The sequence below is a fragment of the Ictidomys tridecemlineatus genome, chromosome 4 (genome assembly GCF_052094955.1).
Source record: "Ictidomys tridecemlineatus isolate mIctTri1 chromosome 4, mIctTri1.hap1, whole genome shotgun sequence".
NCBI lineage: Eukaryota > Metazoa > Chordata > Mammalia > Rodentia > Sciuridae > Ictidomys > Ictidomys tridecemlineatus.
Genome location: NC_135480.1, coordinates 200,268,240 through 200,287,944, shown reverse-complemented (window position 1 = coordinate 200,287,944; position 19,705 = coordinate 200,268,240). Strand labels below are relative to the sequence as shown.

Below are 19,705 nucleotides of genomic sequence, written 5' to 3'. Positions count from 1 at the left end.
TTCTTGCCTTCAATGTGAATATTTTATCAAAGAATAATTGTGGGATACCTTCTTATTCTCTGATAAATCATCTGCTTTATTCAGTTAGATTGTGAAATTCTGAGACTTCCAGCCAAACTCACCTATCTTAGGGAAGAAAAAAACTTATAACTTCCCTTAAGCATAACTGGAGATTAAACATGGAGTATGAGGGATAGAGAGTTGTCCATTTATTTGCATGTAGAGCAGGTCAGACCCCGTTGCCTGGTGAATACTGCCTCTCAGAGACAAACCCTGCCACCTTCTGGTTGGTGCTGAGAAAGCAGAATTAAAATTAGTTGTCATATTTTGAAGGTAAGAAATAATCTGTATAAAACTATGGTAGCTGATAAATATATACATTTGTCAAAATTCATAGAACTATACACCACACAAAAAGTGAATTCTACTGGATGTTACAATTATTTTAATCAATCAGTATGTGATAGGTTTGGGGGCAGGGAACTGAGAACTGGAATATGCACTATGGCAGTGAATGAATCTAACTGGTATTATAACAAGTCACATAACCACACTGAAGGGCATAGAGAAGAAAGGAGCTGACCTTGGAAAACAGTGTTTTGACTGTATATTGTAAGGCAAAAGACACAAAGAATTGTGTACAAAGCACTCTAGTTTGTAAAATTTATTTCTCTCAAGGTTATATGTTAGAAATTTTGTTCCTACTTTAATTGTATTTTGTGATTAATATATTGTAGGTGATGAGAGTCAGGTTTTGCATATCAGAGAAGATAAGTCAAGAATTGTGCCCGGCACAGTGGTGCACACCTGTAATCCCAGCAACTTGGGTGGCTGAAGCACGTTTGAAGCCAGCCTCAACAATTTAGCAAAATCTTGTCTCAAAATATAAAGTAAAAAGGGCTGAGGGTGTAACTCAGTGTTAAGAGTGCCCTTGGGTTTAATCCCCAGTACCACAATCAATCAGGAAAGATCAGGATAAAACCTCAGGTGCTAATTGGAATCAGTGGTATCAGAATGGACTCATGTTTAGATAGCGGACAGGAGGGTGGAAAAAATAAAAAGCAGATGTGTGAGGATACATGACATAGTATATCTATATGTATTTCCAAGCTCTAGACACTAGAAGGGGCTAGGAGCAGTTATACCCCAGTTGCAATGAGCATACCTAGCCCCAGATCTTAGTTTCTAAATACCAGTAAAAGGAGTCAGGACTGGTTGATTCTAGATCTGGGACAGGGAAAATATCAAATGAACCTAGAATATCTTGTGGTGCAAAAAAATTAGGAAATACTAAAGAAAAAGAAGAAGAAATGGAGAGGTGAGGTGGGCAGCAGCAGCATGTCAAAAGGACACAGAGCCCAGCCTGAAAGTGCTTCCAGTGGTCAAAATTGGAACAATTTAGGGAACAAAATAATTCTAGTATTTTTTTATTTGTTTTGTTCTGATTTGTTGTAATGTGTTTTTTTGGTATCAGGGATTGAATCAGGGGCGTTTAACCACTTAGCCACATCCCCAGCCCTTTCTATATTTTATTTAGAGACAGGGTCTCACTAAGTTGCTTAGGGGCCTTGCTGAGTTGCTGAGGCTGGCTTTGAACTTTTGATCCTCTTGCCTCAACCTCCCCGGTTTCTGGGTTTATAAGCAGATGCCACCATACCCAGCCTAGAATTAGCTTTTAACCCAAGAAATAAAATAAATATCCATGAGTTCATGCTGAAAGAAATACCTAAGTCAGTAAAGTGAAGGGACAACTTTTCCTTGTAAGAGAATTCCAGTTGATAAATGTTGAAGGCATGAAGGAACACTGTTAAAGCACCATAGTATTAACTGCTGCAGACAAGATGAACTGATAGGTTCAACATAAGTGACATCAGTTTAAACAAAAACAGAATATTTGTATAGTCTGATAATATTCAATAATTACAAAGGGGAAAATATTTTCCATAGAGAATTGTACTTTAGCCAAGAGGTCAAGGTTAAAATAACCAGTAAAACATTCTGACATTATTTTATACCTGATGTGATACATTGAGAAGGGCATAGGTATATACACACAGAAAGCTAATTTCATTCTCAGTCCAATCTCTAGAAAACAGACAAGCCCATATTGAAGGACAGTCTTCCAAATAACTGACATTCTATAGCATATTCTTGAAAAGTGTCAAGGTCTCAAACATCAAGGAAAGACAGAAGGACTATCACAGATTTGGGAAAACTATGGAGAAATTGCTACTAAATACAGTGTGCCATCTGTGATTGAACAAAAAAGGACATCCGTGGAACCACTGTAGGAACCCACATATAGTCTTTACTGCTTTTTGGTTAATAATATTATTCCAAAGTTTATTTCTTAGTTTTAATAGACTGTAGTCTATGGGATATATAGTGTAAAAGGAAGGAAAAAGGTAGGTATAGAGAACATGGAAACTCTCCATACTATTTTCACAACTCTTCTGTAAGTCTGACTTTACCTCAAAATTTTAAGAAGTAACTTAAAAATGCAACTGCCAATTGTGGCTGGGACCATATATGAGCAGCCCTCTGTTGTTCTCCATCTTTAGATAGAGAACTAAATATCTTTCAGACCTTGAAGTTGGCTGGTCAGGAAATTAATTATTAAGGTAGTGAGTAAAATCTAAAGGAGGATAATGAGTGGAGGCTGATCCCCTCTGACTCTGTCCAGGCCCATGACTGGCCCAGTACTCCTCCTCCTCATCACCCGCCCCCCACATATACCCCTCACTCAAATTGTAATCTTTAGGATAAAGTCAGTCTCCTCAAAAAGGTTTTCCTTTTTGTTGTTGTTGTTTTTATTATTTTTGTTTTTATTGTTTTAGTACCAGAGATGGAACCCAGGGTGCTTAACCACTGAACCATATCCCCAACCCTTATTATTTGTTATTTTGAGACAGGGTCTCCCTAAGTTACTTAGAGCCTCGTTAAGTTGCTGAGGCTGACTTCAAACTTGCAATCCTTCTGCCTTAGCCTCCCGAGTCACTGGGATTACAGGCGTATGCCACCACATCCAACTCTCAAAATTATTTTCAGGGCCCCTCTGACTCTGGCATCAGCTACTTCATCCTTTCCCTTTTCTGTCTGCTGCTCCCCATCACAATCTGCATTCCAATCCAGGTCTCCAAAAACTTCATATTTCAAGGGCTTTGCAGATATGGTTTTATCTTCCTGGAATATCCTACCCCCTCTTCTTCACCTCACTGTATATTATATACTTTTCTTTCAAGGCTCAACTTTTACCTGTAACATTCTCTAGAAGTCTTCTCTGGCACACACATTCCCCCCACACCAATGATCCTCCTTTTTTCCCATAGCCCCTGATATGCCCTCCACTGTAGCCCCAATTACCTTGCATTGTCTTTATCTATTCACTTGTCTGTTTCCCCATCATTAGACAATGAGACCTGTGAGGACCATGACCAAGTCCTGCTTTACAGTGCCCCTAAGCAGATAACCCAGTAATGATAGGATGCTTCCTAATTAGATGGATTGATGGAGGGCCACAGCAAGAAGGGAAATGTCAGAAGAGAGAGGAAGATACATTGGACCTCCTGGGGGGAATCCATGTCAGTTAAGTAATTAATGTAAAACATGCCTCACTGAATGTGGTGGCATACACCTGTAGTCCCAGCTACTCAGGAGACCCAAGAACGAAGCAAAAGGATGACAAGTTCCAGACTAGCTTGGGCAATTTAGGGAGACACTATCTCAAAAAGTAAAAAGGGTATAACTCAATGGTGTAATCCCCTGAGTTCAATCCCCAATTTAAAAAAAAAAAAAGATTCTTAATTTTGTGGTTTTGTAACTAGCTAATTATAGTAATGGTTCAGAAGAAAAAGGTTAAGGACAGTTGCCTAGAGGAGGTGATATTTTCTGGATGCATTGTAAGACAGCGCTTCTCTGGCATTGGCATATCATTGTATCAGGAGAAAAAGTGCCAGGACACAGTACAGAGGCCTGAATGGAGCATTGAGAAATCTCAAGGACAGATAACATTTGAGCAGCTTCTTAAAGGAATCAAAGTTTCAACTCCTTACAAACTTTAAGGGGAAAAAAGAACCTTTAAGTTTATAAGGAGCTGAAACATTGATTCCTTCAAACCAGAGGATTGTTCCCAGGGGCACTTAACCACTAAGCCACATCCCTAGCCCTTTTGATTTTTTATTTTGAGACAGGTTATTTTGAAACCTCACTGAGTTTCTTAGGACCTCGATAAATTGCTGAGGCAGGCCTCAAACTTGTGATTCTCCTGCTTTGGCCTCCCCAGTCGCTGGGATTACAAGTGTGCACCACCACACCTGGGTTAAAGGACTTTTAAAATACCTTTAAACTTGGTTTTCGTGTTTTATTTGGAAATGATTTCAAACTTACAGAAAATTTGCAACAGTAGAACTTCACTATGTCCTTAAAATCAGGGAATTTAACATGATACTTTTTCTAATTAACAGACCTTATTTAATTTTCACCAGTTATCCTAATGTCCTTTATAGCAATTGTGATTTTCCTGATCTAGAGCCAGCGATCCAGGATCATTGAAGACATTTGTTTATCTTTAGTCTTCTCTAGTCAGAAATAGTTCCTTATATTTTGTCCTGAATAACATTTTTTACTTTGAAGCAAATAGGTAATTTATTGAAGAATATTTCTCAATTTGGGTTTGTCAGTTGCCTCATGGTAAGATTTAGGTTATACATTTTGGGTGAAAATTCACGGAAACAATGTTGCATTCCTCTAAGGTCATCATATTAAGAGGATGTGGTTGTGAGTTTGTACCATTATTGGTGCTGCCAACCTGAATCATTTGGTAAAGGTGATGTCTTGGGTAAAGTGGTTTTGCCAGACTTCTCCACTGTAAAGGTTTTTTTCTGAGCAGAGGCAACATATGGTAGAGGTACAGCTGTGGAAAACAGCATGGCATCCTCAAGGACTAACAAATAGTTTTCTGCAGCAAGGGAGTAGCATTTATGGCCAGAGGTGAGGATGAAGAGCCCCATAGGAACCAGATCACAGACAGTCTTGAATGCCACGCTGAGGAACTTAGGCTTTTAGCCCCTACACCAGAGAAAGCCACCAACGGGTTTTGAGCAGGGATTGGATGTTTTGTGTCACATTTCTGGTTTCTGGGTTTGGTTGGTTGCCAAAATCTTAACTGAAATTTCAGCTCTGTCAGTTCTTTATGAGTAATTTAGAGTAAGTCTCTACCTCACCGAGCTCTACTTCCTCATCTCTAAAAGACATAGATAATAGTACAAATGTGTACCTTCCAAGGTGGTTGTGATGATCAAATGAAATAACATATACACAACTATGAGCTGTAATATAATGCAGGGTTTTGTTTTAACAGAGGCATTATGGCACATTGAATTTTTTTCCCATACTTCAGGTTTCTACATGCCATTTTGATGAATTTTATCATCTTTACCTTATCTTCTCCTTTAAATACACTTTAAAAAAATAAAAGTTGAATGAAAAAAAATCAGTATTTTAAATACATATTAGAATAAAAGAGTTTATGCACCACATAGAAGTATGTTATATTTCTCCAGTAGGACACATAAATGTTATATGAAATAATGGTAATGGAAAGAAGACTGGTCTTAGAGTTTTATAGTCTGCGTTTCAACATTGATTCTGATGTTTATTTTCTCTCTCTCTCTCCTTGAAGAAAATTCTTCATTTCTTTGGGCCTTACATTGAGCTCTTTAGTGGGAGCAATGCTAATATTCTCCTCATGAGTTTTAGTACCTAATACATAGCACATGTCCATCATATGTGAATTTTCCTTGTTTCAGTTGGGGTTTAGGGAGGACATAAACTTTCTAGTTTTAGAATAAGAAATGGCAAGATATAAGACTTTAGGATCTGTGGACCTTTAAACAAAATAAAAGTTAAGCATATTGAGTTTCTTCCTCAACCTCCAGGACAGTGAGTGTGAGATGTCTTCTAAAAGATATTCAGCGTTGCACCATTCAGAGTTAGGTCTTTGATTTATAGCTGTAAGCTGATAGACATGTGACATGTCAGTATAAGAAGTGACTAAAGTTATCATTGACCCTGGCATAGCAGAGAAGGAATTTTAAGGATTCGTAGAACTCGAAATTAGGTCTAAAGCGAGCTCCCAGGCAACAGCTAGCATACGTCTAACAATATAGACCATGTATGTTTCTTACTCCATATTCACAACAGACTTGTAAAGCTGACTTTATTGCCTTGGTTTTGCAGATGAAGATATTAAGATTTTACAAAGTTAAGAATGGAACCTTGGGGGCTGGGGCTGGGGCTCAGCAATAGCGCACTTGCCTGGCATGTGTGGGCACTGGCACTGGGTTCGATTCTTAGCACTGCATATAAATAAATAAAATAAAAGGTCTATCAACTAAAAATAATATTAAAAAGTAAATAGAAAACAGGGCCTGGGGTTGTGGATCAGAGGTAGAGTTCTCGCCTACTACGCCTGAGGCACTGGGTTCGATCCTCAGCACCACATAAAAATAAAGTGAAGATATTGTGTGTCTACCTGTAATTAAAAAGTAAATTTTTTTTTTTTTAAAAAAAAAAGGAATCTTGGTTTGCTTATCTCCTTTGTTCAGAGAAAAAAGGCTGGGGAGAGGGAGAGTCATTACCACTATTTTGTGCTTATTTTAACTGTACTATTTTATGTAACATGACAAGTACTAGTATCCCCTCTTTACTCTTCAGTAAACTGAGCTTCAGAGGGGTAAAGAAATTTGTAATTACACAGATTGGGCAAACTTGTCTAATTCTGAAATGTAAAATCTGAGGACATCAAGGATGATGTCTACTTTAAGGAAAATGAACTTTCCATCAGAAACTGAGTGTTGTATTTACAGCCCTCACCATTTGCGGCAATCAACCTTTCCCCAAGGACTTCCTAGATTCCTTATGTGCTTTTTTGTTTGTTTTTGTTGCAAAGCTTGCTCTCACATAATGGCATTAGTATATCCTCTGTCATTAGCATTACCTCTTTAAAGCCACCTAAGACAGTGATCATCACAAAGATTTTTCAAAAATACCAGTGTGACCACATCACTCCCTTGCATCTCTGCCTGTCCCCAGGCTCCTCAGCTGAAGTCCATTTTATCCTTAACCTGACATTCTAGGCTCTTGATGACCTGGCCTCTCTTGGCCTCTCCATCCTTATTTTGCGATTTTTTTCTTCACATTCCACCTTCACCCCTCCAGTGTCTTATCCAGATCTAACCACCTGGAAGTTCCTAGAAAGAGCAGTCCATTCTTAGTTTTGACTTAAAGCTTTTCCCTTTTTTTGGTGGTGGGCGAGGTACTGAGGATTGAATTCAGGGCCACTCAATCACTAAGCCACGTTCCAGCCCTATTTTTGTATTTTATTTAGAGACAGGATCTCACTGAGTTGCCTAGTACCTCGCTTTTGCTGAGGCTGGTTTTGAACTCTGGATCCTCCTACTTCAGCCTCCCAAGCCACTAGGATTATAAGCTTACTCCACCATGCCTGGCTTGACTTGAAGCTTTTCTATACTCTGTTCAGTCAACCTGGAGCACACTTTTCCTGCTTGCCTAAATCCTCCTCATCTTAAGACTTAGTTCAGAAGTTGTCTTTTCCAGAAAGCTTTGCCTAACGATCAGAGTCCTACTTTAATTTCTAATGAGGTCTTCCTTCGTGTGTCCCCATTTTTTTTTAAAGAGAGAGAGAGAGAGAATATGAATCTTAATATTTATTTTTTAGTTTTCGGCGGACACAACATCTTTGTTTGTATGTGGTGCTGAGGATCAAACCCGGGCCGCACGTATGCCAGGCAAGCACGCTACTGCTTGAGACACATCCCCAGCCCCGTGTGTCCCCATTTTAAGTGGTTCATTAACACTGATGACGATAGTACTAGTAGTTGTTGTCCTTAGTGTGGCCAGTACTATTTAAAGGATGTTTTGTATAGTTGGAAAATGCTAAGCAAGCTCCTACAACTACTTACTGCCTTTGTGCCAGTGAGTTCAAAATTCCAATTCTATTTAAAAAAAAAAATCTGTTTTCCTGATCCTACCAGACCTAAACTTAGCTTAGGAATAAAAAATATTTTATTTAAAAATATAAATATTCTCAGCCAGGTTTGGTGGTTCAGGCCTATAATCCCAGCAGCTTTAGAGGCTGAGGCAGGAGGATCGTGAGTTCAAAGCCAGCCTCAGCAATTTATTGAAATCCTGTCTGTAAATAAAATACAAAAAAGGATTGGGGATGTGGCTCAGTGGTTAATTGCCCCTGGGTTCAATCCCTAGTATGAAGAATAAATGAGCAAACAAACTGTTCTCTGTCTCTCACCTGGAATTTACCAAAGCCGTAAGATGCATTATCCTGGTGGGATTTATGCAGTATGTTCCTGGTGTCCTGGGGGCCCCAAAGTATCCCCTGCGTATAAGGTTGCCTACAAGAACAGAAAAGAGTATGTGCTTTGGGTCCAAAAACATCTGTGTTTTAATCTTGGCTTCACCAATTACTACCTTGCTACTTTGGGCCATGTAAATTCTCTTTTTAAGTTTAGACTTGTGAGCATGCTTCTGACTACTTTAACTTATGTTTCCTTCCAGCTATCAGAGAAGATGGCATGCCTGGAGGCCGGAATAAGAGCATTGGGCCAGTCCAGGTGAGTTCTAGGCCCTACTCTCTTGTTTTGTCCTAGAAGGCCTGGGCTCCATATGCTCCTGTAGCTGCTCACTTTAGACCTCTCATTTGCAAGATACTTTGCTGTTCATTTCATCTAAAGATTATCAGCAGAATGTTCATTACCTTATTAATAGAGTAATACTGCTTTCAATCCCACAAACATTTGCTAAGTTCCTACTTTGCCAAGTTGGTGGGTTTTGGGGTTCCCCCCCACACTTTTATTGAAGCTAGGGATCAAATACATAGTCTTATACATGCTAGGCAAGCATGCTACCACTGAGATACATCCCCTGCTCCCTGTCAGGCTCTATACTATGAACTCTGTCTAATGGGAGAGACAGAGATGTAAACAGACAACATAGTATCATAAGATTTAACAGAGAATGCCCTCTTCACTCCATGGGCCTAATGATCCAGCCCAGGGCAGGGCTTCTCTTTCCTTTGGGCTGGAACCTTGGTTGAGACTGGAGGCACTCAGGGAAAGCTTCCTTGAGAAGGCAAATTTGAACTCAGTCTTGAAAGAGGAGGAAGAATTAGCTGTGTTGGGGAAGGGTGGGAAGCTAAACGTTTTTAATTTGTCCTAGACTGTGAAAAGACCCAAAGATGAATGTTTTAAGGAATGACAAAGAATTTGTTCAGTGAGGCTATAGCATTCAGCTCATGTAATAGAGTGGCAGGAGATAAGGCAGATTACTTGAATTTGGAATCAGTTCTTTAAAAAGTGGCCTTTGTCTGTCTTTGACTGTATGAACTAAGAATTTTTGGTGTGAGCCAAGAGCAAGCTACTAAAAGAGTTTAAATGTGGGTGAGTGGGGCATACTCAGATTCTCCTTTTAGAAAAAAAAATTTTTTTTCATTTGTTTGTTTGGCAGTACTAGTGATTGAACCCAGAGCCTTATACATGCTAGGTAAGCGCTCTAGAAAAATCATTCTAACAGTGGAAATTTCCAGTTTGTGAGGAGTGGAACTAGAGTAAATAAAACTAAGAAAGAGAAAACAGTGAAAAGGGTTTTACAGAAGTCCACTCCAAGACATATAGGTAATAGTTTGCAGTAGAGTAATGACAGTGCATTTTGAGAGGAGGGAACAGATTCAAGAGATAATTAATTGATGGTATTTCTCCAATTAAATGTGAACAAATGAAGAAAGTCAGGTACATACTTATGTATGGGAGATTTCCTATTACATGAACTAGGTACACAGTGTGTACTCAATCAGGGTGTATGTGTTTGTGTGTCCATATAAGATCCCCAAGCCAGGCTACAGTGGTGCATGTCTATAATCTCAGCAGCTCAGGAGGATGAGACGAGAGGATCATAAGTTCAAAAACAATAGCGAGGTGATAAGCAGCTCAGTGAGACCCTGTCTCTAAATAAAATACAAAATGAGGTCAAGGATGTGGCTCAGTGGCCAAATGCCCATCCATGGGTTCAATCCCTGGTATCCAAAAAATAAAAAAAAAAAGACACAACAATTCTGGGGGTCTTTTTTTTTTTTTTTTAATGGTGCTGGGGTTTGAATCCAGGGCCCTGTGTGTACAAGGTATGTGTTCTTTTTGTAAAATAATTTTTATTATTATTTTTCAAGTCATATCTTGTGAGTTAATCTATTTCAATCTGGACTAGTAGTTGTTGTTGTGTTTTTGTTTTTTTTTTTTTAATGGTAAAAGATATACAGGTAGTGACTGTATATATTGGGAGGTTAAGGCAAGAGGACCACAAGCTCAAGGCCAACTGGGCAACTTAACAAGATCCTGATTAAAAATAAGAAATTTTTTAAAAAAGTATAGCTCAGTGACAAAAACATATAACATGAGTTCTACTTTGACAACTTATTTTCCCTTTGCAGCGCTAGGGATTGAACCAAGGGCATGCTTAGGCATGCTAAGCAAGCGCTCTACCATTGAATTACATTCAGCTCTTTTTGTTTTATTTTGAGACAGAGGATCTTGCTGTGTTGCCCAAGCTAGCCTCAAACTTGGGGTCCTCCTGCATTTACAGGCATGAGCCACTACACCCAACTACCTTGACAAATTTTCAAGTGTCCAGTTCTTGACTGTATGCATATTGTTACATAGCATGTCTCTAGAACTTTTTCATCTTGCACGACTGAACTCTATACAGTAACTCTAACAGCAGCTCCCCAGCTCCCGACCCCCAGCCCCTGGCAAACACCATTCTACTTATGTTTCTAAGAATATGACTACTTTAGATGCCTCATAAAGTAGGATCATGAAATATTTGACCCATAGCTTATTTTATTTAGCATAACATTCTCAAGGTTCATCCTTGTAGCATGTATAATAGGAACTCCTTCCTTTTTTAAGACTTTGTGTGTTTATACAACATTTTCTTTATCCTTTCCTCCATTATTGCACATTTAGGTTGTTTCTACCTCTTGGCTATTTTGAATAATTTTGCAGTGAACATGGAAGTGCAGATATCTCTAGGAGATTCTGATTTCAGTTCTTTTGGGCAAATACCCAGAAGTGGGGTTTCTGGATCATATGGTAGTTCTGTTTTAAGAATCTTAAAACCTTAAGGTTTTAAGGAACCTCCATACTGTTTTTCATAGCAGCTGTACCATTTATATTCCCACCCACAGTGCACAAATCTATCCAACTCAAACCTGCGTAATTCTTTGCTTTAGCATCCTGTAGGAGAACCATGAGCTACAGGGAGGTAATGTTGTTTTCATTTTTCACATGAGGAGACTGAGGCTTAGAGAGCTTGAGTAACTTACCCTATAGCACCCAGCTAGGAAATGAGGAAATTTGAACCCACTCTCAATATGTTCTGTTTTCTATTCTCTGTATCACTGATTGCCCAGTATCCCATTGGTGCACAGGGAGAGAGACAGGTTCAGCCCCCAGCTGAAGTAAGCTGACTTCACCAGGACCCTTTTCACCCAGCCAAAGTTTTTCTGGCTCTTCAAGCTCTGGTCTAACTCTCACCACAATCACTGATTTTTTTGATGCTACAAAAAAAAAAAACGGGGGTAGAGTTCTGAGAACGCCTGAAGAGAAAAGACAGATATATTTTGTTTCTTCTTTTTTTTTTCTTTTTTTCTTTTTAAACTATATACAACTCCTACTGAATTAAAAAAAAAAAATCCTTCCAATGTAGTATGTAATCCAAAGGATTTCAAACCAACCTTTCAATTTATGTACCAGTTAAACCTTTTCTTATTCAAGTCCTGTGTGCTAGCTGTCTTCCAATTCTGAATGTTTCTGTATTTATAGAGGTAACTCAGGGTTCTCTTAGAGACTGGTGGAGCAAAGAATTATGCAGATTTGAATTAGACAGGTTTCAAAGAAAATGTCCTCCCAGGTTTCCATAGGAACAACACATAAAAAGTCATCTGGCCCCACCTCCTTAGTACTTAATCTCCTTCTGTGTAATGAATGTAGCCAGTTAGACCTCAACTCTAGGTGAAAGACTTTATAGAAGAAGCGTATTTACTCTCTATATGGTAGTAGCTAGAGCACTGGACTGAATACTTGCATACTCTAACCTCTTCCTCAAACTCTGCCCGATGTAGGCATACAGTGTGACTTTGTTTAAGTCAGTTCACTATGTGAGCTGCCATTTCTTCTTTTACTTAATAGGATTAGAAATGTATCTCCTACTGGGGAAAAAATGTATTTCCTACTCACACATAGGCAGTATTTAATAAATGGAACATTGTCTGTGTATTTAACATACATTTACTAAGTACTTCTTCTTTTCTAGGTCCTTTCATGGCCTTAGGTCTTTAGAGGATACTTTTATATGTTACTATAGTGCTATAAAAATAACAATGACGCTTGGGCACAGTGGCACACACCTGTATTCTTAGCTACTTGGGAGGTTGGCACAGGAAGATTGCTTGAGCCTGGGAGTTTGAGACCAACCTGGGCAACATAGCAAGACCCTGTCTAAAAAAACATTAAAAGTAAAGATGAAGATGGGCATAGTGGTCCACACCTGTAATCCCAGTGGCTCTGGAGGCTGAGATAGAAGAATCGTGAGTTCAAAGCCAGCCTCAGAAATGGTGAACTTCTTTTTTAATTTTTTTTTATGGACACAATAACTGTTTTTTTTAATGTGTGCTGAGGATCAAACCCAGTACTTATAGGCAAGTTCTCTATCACTGAGCTACAACCCCAGCCCCTTGAACTGACTCTTAAAAGGAGATTGTCATTGAGTTAGGAAAGTGTAGACTCGAGGACAAAGAGGAGTGTCAAGGAACACATAGACTTTGTGGCATGTGAGCAGGTTAAGTGGGCAAGGGGAACGCTCTGATGAACTGTGTTTGGTGCTGGGCAGTATGCACTCAAGCTGTCATAAGATTGGGGGAGACCTGGAGTATGAGGTGGAAGAGAGGGAACCTGGGAATCCTATGAGATTTAAATAAGCTCTGAGTCCTGAAGGACAAACAGAGGGTATCTTAAGCACTGAATCTAACATATATTCATTCCTTGTCAAAGATATCAGAAGAAGAGATCGAAAGGATCATGTCTGGACAGGAATTTGAGGAAGAAGCCAATCACTGGAGCAACCATGGTGACAGCGACCACAGTTCCCCCGGGAACAGAGCTTCAGAGAGCAACCAGCCCTCCCCAGGCTCCACATTGTCCTCCAGGTGAGCTTTAAGGCAAATCCAGGATCTCCATCTAGAGTCCACCCAAAGAGTAGAACACAAGAAACCTCTGGCTGAGTATTCCTGCCAGGCTCTCTCAGCCATTGTGCTCTTACTCCCTCAGACTCTGGGGTAGGGGAATGGATTATGCCATGTTTCCCAGCCCATTTTATGCTAAAAACCTTAAAAATGTCAGTGGTCTCTTCTATAGACTAATCATATATGCCCATAAAGTCTTCACCTAGCAGAATAATGTTTAAATATAGTGCTTTTCCTTTATTTACTTAATTTATTTATAATGTGCTAGAGATCAAATCTCTCATTTTATCATTAAATAAAACAAGTCATACTGACAATGTCTATGGTGGCACACACCTGTAATCCCAGCAGCTCTGGAAGTTGAAGCAGGAAGATAGTGAGTTCACAGCCAGCCTCAGCAATTTAGCTAGGTCCTAAGCAACTCAGGGAGACCCTGTCTCTAAATAAAATATAAAAAAGAGATGGGATACGGTTCAGTGGTTAAGTATTTCTGGGTTCAATCCCCTATACACGAAAAAAAAATCAAATTGTTATAATTTCTTTTAATTGCCTCATAAGAATCAATGTTTTTTAGTTTATAAATTTTAAGAAAGAGTTAAGGTGTTGTTTTTTATTTGTTTGGGGTGTGTGTGTGTGTGTGTGTGTGTGTGTGTGTGTGTGTGTGGTCTGGGGGTTGAACACAGGGCCTTGTGCATGCAAGGCAAGCACTCTACCAACTGAGCCTCCCCAGCTCTTGAAAGAGTGAAGGTTTTATAAGCCAGTTAAATTTGCTGCGTCAGGGAATACTAATTTAGAGACTCTTCTTTCAAGCATGCTATGTTAAGTTAGTTGTCAGGTGTGAAATAGAACCTTCAGCTTCAGGGAAAGTCTATTTTTCCCCAGAAACCTTTCTTTTAGGACAGGAGTTGACAGACATTATAAAGACTGTATGTATTTCAGACTTTTCAGCCCTAATGATCTGGGTCTCAGCTACTCAACTTTACCTTTAAAGTGGGAAAGCAGCCACAGACCACATGTAACCAGTAGGTCTGAATTACTGGTTTACAAAGTCTCATTTACCAAAACAGACCACAGTCTATAGGATGTAGTTTGCCAAACTTGATTATAGAATATATGTCTAGGTAAAAGCTAGAGAATTTTTTTTTTTTAATTAGTTCAGAAAGTGGTGAGATTTCCCCAAGAAAAGGGAAGCCAGGGATGAATATGAAGTCTTCCTCTTCATATTTAATCATAGTTTTTATTCTAGGATTATTCCTTAGTTTGTTCTTTCCTTTGAATAGTTAGGGGGGTTTTGCCACATGCCATGTTACTTGCTTGGTACTGGATTTGTTCTGTGGCCTGACAAGTGGTCTATCTATGCCTTCATTTTCCTAATGGTAAAATAATGCAAACACCCACATTTGTCATCCTAGTCTCTGAGTATCCATTAAAAACTCTTCAGATGTAGCACCTGTACAAAGAATTCATTCAACTAATATATATTTAGTACCTACTCTGCCAGGCACTTGAGTGTCCAATGGTGAGCCCCACATTTATGTCTCACAGATGGGAGTCTAGGAGACATGCACATAACCATTAATTATGTCCCCTGGCTTGGTGAGACACAGACCTCATGACCAAAGAACATCTAAGCCACTTGCTGACTTGTTTTCTTTGAGTAGGCACGGGACCTGCCTTGGCTTTGCTTGACTTGAAATTTTTTTCTCCAGTAGGTCTGTGGAACTAAACGGATTCATGACATTCAGGGATCAGTATATGGGGATGTCTGTGCCCCCACATTATCAATACATACCACACCTTTTTAGCTATTCTGGCCACTCACCACTTCTGCCCCCACAAGCTCGAAGCCTTGACCCCCAGTCATACAGCCTGATTCACCAACTGATGTCAGCTGAGGACCTGGAACCATTGGGCACACCCATGTTGATCGAAGATGGGTAAGTGAGCTCTGTGCTGCTTGACCTCTGGCAATCTTAGTATGCTCCAACAGTGCACCCACTTGCATCCCTGGCTGGTGTGCCAGAGGCTTTGAAATGAATGAGGGGTTAATGAGTGATGATTTAAGCATCAGAAGACAAACCTGTGCTTATCTTCAAAACCAGTCCTTAAGCATCTTTTCTCATAATAAAGTTGGAGTTACTTTTCTGTCTGTGTGGAATTGGGATGGAAGAGCTTTGTTTCATCATGGTTAGGTAAACCAGGCCCTAGGACATATCTGAGTGCTTCTGCACAGTAAATTTAGCTATAATTCTGGGGGTAAAAATATATTGTGTGTAGGCTCCTTAACAAGACATTCAAAGCCCTACCTGATTATGGCCTGTCTGCATCCCTTGCCAGCGTACCCATGGGTAGCATGTTGCATGTGATCACCTTGGGTGGGCCTAAGTTAATGGAGTAAATCCTCTTAGTCTGCAGTTAGCCTTACTTGAGTAAGTTGTTGTCCAGCCTTCAAACCCATCCATTGCTTACCTTTGGGCCTAGAGCATAGGCTGTTTGAGGGTTACCAAGTTTATATCCCCCAAAGATATCCTGAGGTTTTCCTTAAGTTAGTCTCTAGTTTCAGAAGAGACTCAAATATCTACTATCAAGAAGGTCATACAAATCTTTATATATCTGGATGTGGGTGGGGTATGAGAAAGAGGATATTAAGGGAACTTGAGAGGAAGAAACCTGGGACCCCTGAGTCTATGGCCTCAGAAGCCCCCTTTAGGTCACAGTTGAGAAATGCCATGCTCTTTCCATCCAACTATAAGCCTGAAGAAAGGGCTGAGCAGTCAGGTATAATGGCTCACGCCTCTAATCCCAGCAGCTCAGGAGGCTTAAGTAGGAGGATCTTGCGTTCAAAGCCAGCCTCAGCAATTTAGTGAGGCCATAAGCATCTCAGTGAGACTCTGTCTCTAAATAAAAAAAGCGGGGTAGGGGGCATTGAGAATGTAGCTCAGTAGTTAAGTGCCTCTAGGTTCAATCCCTGGTAGCAAAGAAAAGAAAAAGAAAGGGCTGAGCAGCTCTAGTTCTTGAACTCTCACCACCAGAGGGTGCAGTGAGATAGGAAAAGCTTTTGGACTCCTTTTGGCTTTGGCTGTCTTGCCCTAAGTTTCATTTTTGTGCTGGTGCCTGAGTTTGGGTGAGCACCAGATCACCCCACTGAAGTTTACATTGCTAAAAGTGACTAGGAATTTTCTGAAACATAGAACATTAGAGGACACCAATTTGAAAAATCATCCTCCCTGGCTGGGGCAGCCTCTCTGAGGGTCCCCTCTTGCCCCTGCAAGAGTCTAATATGAGTTCTATTATCTGGGGAAAAAATACTATACTCCCTGATAATTGCACAGGTTTCTAAATCTCTTTTCCTCCCAGCAACCTTTTCTCACAAAAAAACATTTTTTTGGCCCTGAGCTTGCTTCTGGTCTGTCTTGCCCCTTTATAAGAAAATTGAGTTGAATGATACTAGAGATCTCTGTAGTCAAGGGGAAGGGAGAACTGCCAGGGACACTTTGTACCTTTAAGACTATCCTTTCCCTGGGTCCCTATCCTTCCCCTCTGGCTGATGGAAGTGATTTTCCTGTCCCTGCCCCCAGATATGCTGTGACACAGGCAGAGCTGTTTGCCCTGCTCTGCCGTCTGGCCGATGAGCTGCTCTTTAGGCAGATTGCCTGGATCAAGAAGCTGCCTTTCTTCTGCGAGCTCTCAATCAAGGATTACACGTGCCTCTTGAGCTCTACATGGCAGGAGTTGATCCTGCTATCGTCCCTCACAGTTTACAGCAAACAGATCTTTGGAGAGCTGGCTGATGTTACTGCCAAGTATTCGCCCTCTGATGAAGAATTACACAGGTGAGGCTGTTGGCTGGGGAGGGAATCCCAAGCAACCAAACCCTTCTCATCCCTGCAGGGTAGGGTTGCCTGGCCCTCCAAAGGATGGCATCCAATCATACAGACCTAAGTTTGAATCCTTATTCTGCCACTGACTAGTTTTGTGGTGTTGACTAAGTCTCTGATCCTCAGATTCTGAATTTATAAAATGGAATGATAACAATACCTCCCCAACAAAGTGGTTGTAAGAGTAAATGTTGTACAAACTTAGCAAAAGCTATATTGTTATTTTTATTATGTCTGGATTAGTGAAATAAAATAATATATCTAGGAATAACAGAAATCTAATCTGCCTACAAGGCAAGAGGGGTTCAGAACTGTACTTTACAATCCAGGAAAGAAACCTAGAGATCACTTTGGTTTCTGTTGTATGCCAGGCACTAGGCTACATATTTCATGTTATTATTTTGTTTCCACAGCCTCCAGCATTATAGGTGTCATTGTGCCTGTTTTATAGGCGAGAAAACTGAAGTTCAGAAAGCCCAGGCCTTGAGGTGTTTGGTTTTGAATCCAGAGCCTAGATTTGAACTTATAGCCACTTGTTGCAAAGCTTAGACTCTTTTCATGACATCAGGGATGCAATGAGATGTCAAAAGCATGAGACTAAGGGCCCAAACTGTTTTCTTGGCCATTTTCTGCCAAAAATTTCATCCCAGATAACTCACATCTTCCTATCTGCTGCTTCCATGGCCTGTCCTAGCACTTTTTTAGTCACTCACTTTAGAGACTTGGGGACATGGTGACTATATTTTCTGACCTCAAAATCAAGACAAATGATTTGTTGAGACAACTTTTTTGGCTTATTAATTTACTAGTATGAAATATGTTATATAGCTTAATTCACATTCAAATAGACACTTCAATAAATCACTTTATTGGACAGATTAAAATAATGGAAGTCATGGGATCTCATGGCATCCAAATGAAAGAAAAGATGAATGAAAATTGAGAGGGTGGAGGACCAGCCCCCATACTTCTCTGCACCTCCCCCAACCATTCACTGGTGGCATACAAATAAGGCTGGGGCTTAAGCAGAGAGTCAAGTTCCAAGACCTTCGAGGGCCTTTTGCACAGCCGAGGGAGGGAAGAGTCTGGGTGCTGACCCTCTTCCCTTATTTTCTAATATTTTCTTATTAATGGTGCCTGCTGGCTTCAGGGTGATCTATAAATGACAGAGTGTTGAACTCAACTGACCCTGTATTCTATAAACAGTGCTTTCTAATTTCGCAGATGACCTACACCCTTGTCCAAAGCCTCTTAATTCATTGTTTCCATCAAATTTCTGTCTCTGGGCTGAGGAGATGTTTGTATGGCAGTCAGCCTGCCCCAAGTTTGTCAGTTTGCAAAGCTGGCTCAGGGAGCCCAGCCTCCCTATTTTCCTAGAGTCTACCAGTTCATCCAGAGGCTGCCTACTGGGCTCAGCTCCCTATAGAGTGATAGGTTTTCCTAGACCCTTTCTGGATAGGTAGGGATCACAGGCAGTACAGGAGACTCTGACTTTGACCTTCATAAGGTACTTTATCCCACTACAGCCAATCTCTTGAGTCCTAAGACTAAGGCAGGCACCTATTACAGATGAGTTAGTGAGAAAACTTACTTCCTAGAAAAGTTCCTTACTAAGGAGTCTAAAGCTGCACTGTCCAGTGTAGTAGCCACTATCCTCCTGTGGCTTTTAAAAATTAAATTACTTTAAATTAAAAATCCAGTTTATCATATGCTCGTGTCACATTTCAAGTGCCGAGTAGCCACATGTGGCTAGTGGCTACTATGCTGAATAGTGCAAATATAGCCATTTCCATCATCACAGAAAGTTTTGTTAAGCTATGCTGACTCTAGAACACATGTTGCTGCTGAGCTTTCAAGGGAGTTCTGAGGATAAGAAATGGATTGTTGTTAGACTTCTTACTCTACTATGGAACCCATCAATGGAAGAGTTAAGAGTTAACTTCAACGTGTTAGTTCTGATCCTTGGCCATTTACTGAGTATGTGTGTATGTTCAGGAAGGTGTGCTGCGGTCACAGATAATGCAGACAAGGTTTCTGATTCTGAGAAACCATATTCTTGGTTTAGAGGTTTGGGAGGCACATAGAAACAGTCTCCAATGCAAGGTCATACTGGAAGAGACCAAGGAGAGTGTGAAGGACTATAGAAACACAGATGGGAATGAGGGCTACTTGTCGAACCAGGGAAGGCTCATCAGAGAAATAGACATTGGAAGGCTGGGGGGGTGTCCCTCTGGGTAGAGTGTTTGCTTAGCATGTGTGAGGCCCTGGGTTCTAGCCTCAGTACCACAAACAGTAACAATGATAATAGACATTTAAACTGTACCTTGAAGTGCAATATTTCTAAGTTGTACAGAAGAGATGGAAGACAGGAGAATAGCACAAAATTCTAGAAGTTATGCAGGGCCCCAAAAGCAGTCCTGTGGATTTAGGACATAAAGAGAATTATGTGAGAGACAGAAAAATGAAGGGATCAGTGACTGAGGAAAAAAGATATAAACAA

The 19,705-nt window shown here is 40.2% G+C and overlaps 1 protein-coding gene across 7 annotated transcripts in view; it reads left to right on the top strand.

Annotated features, from left to right (window-relative positions):
• Nr6a1 (nuclear receptor subfamily 6 group A member 1) overlaps positions 1 to 19,705 on the top strand; it is a 229,022-nt gene that overhangs the window by 186,120 nt on the left and 23,197 nt on the right. For 5 of the 7 annotated variants that reach the window (XM_078048188.1, XM_078048187.1, XM_021723530.3 and 2 more), the window contains 4 exons: positions 8,593 to 8,648; positions 13,137 to 13,291; positions 15,037 to 15,264; positions 16,906 to 17,160. In XM_078048188.1, the coding sequence (XP_077904314.1) occupies positions 8,593 to 8,648; positions 13,137 to 13,291; positions 15,037 to 15,264; positions 16,906 to 17,160 (694 nt within the window). The remainder of the gene's footprint in view (positions 1 to 8,592; positions 8,649 to 13,136; positions 13,292 to 15,036; positions 15,265 to 16,905; positions 17,161 to 19,705) is intronic. The other 2 variants (XM_021723529.3, XM_040286303.2) reach the window with 1 other exon arrangement.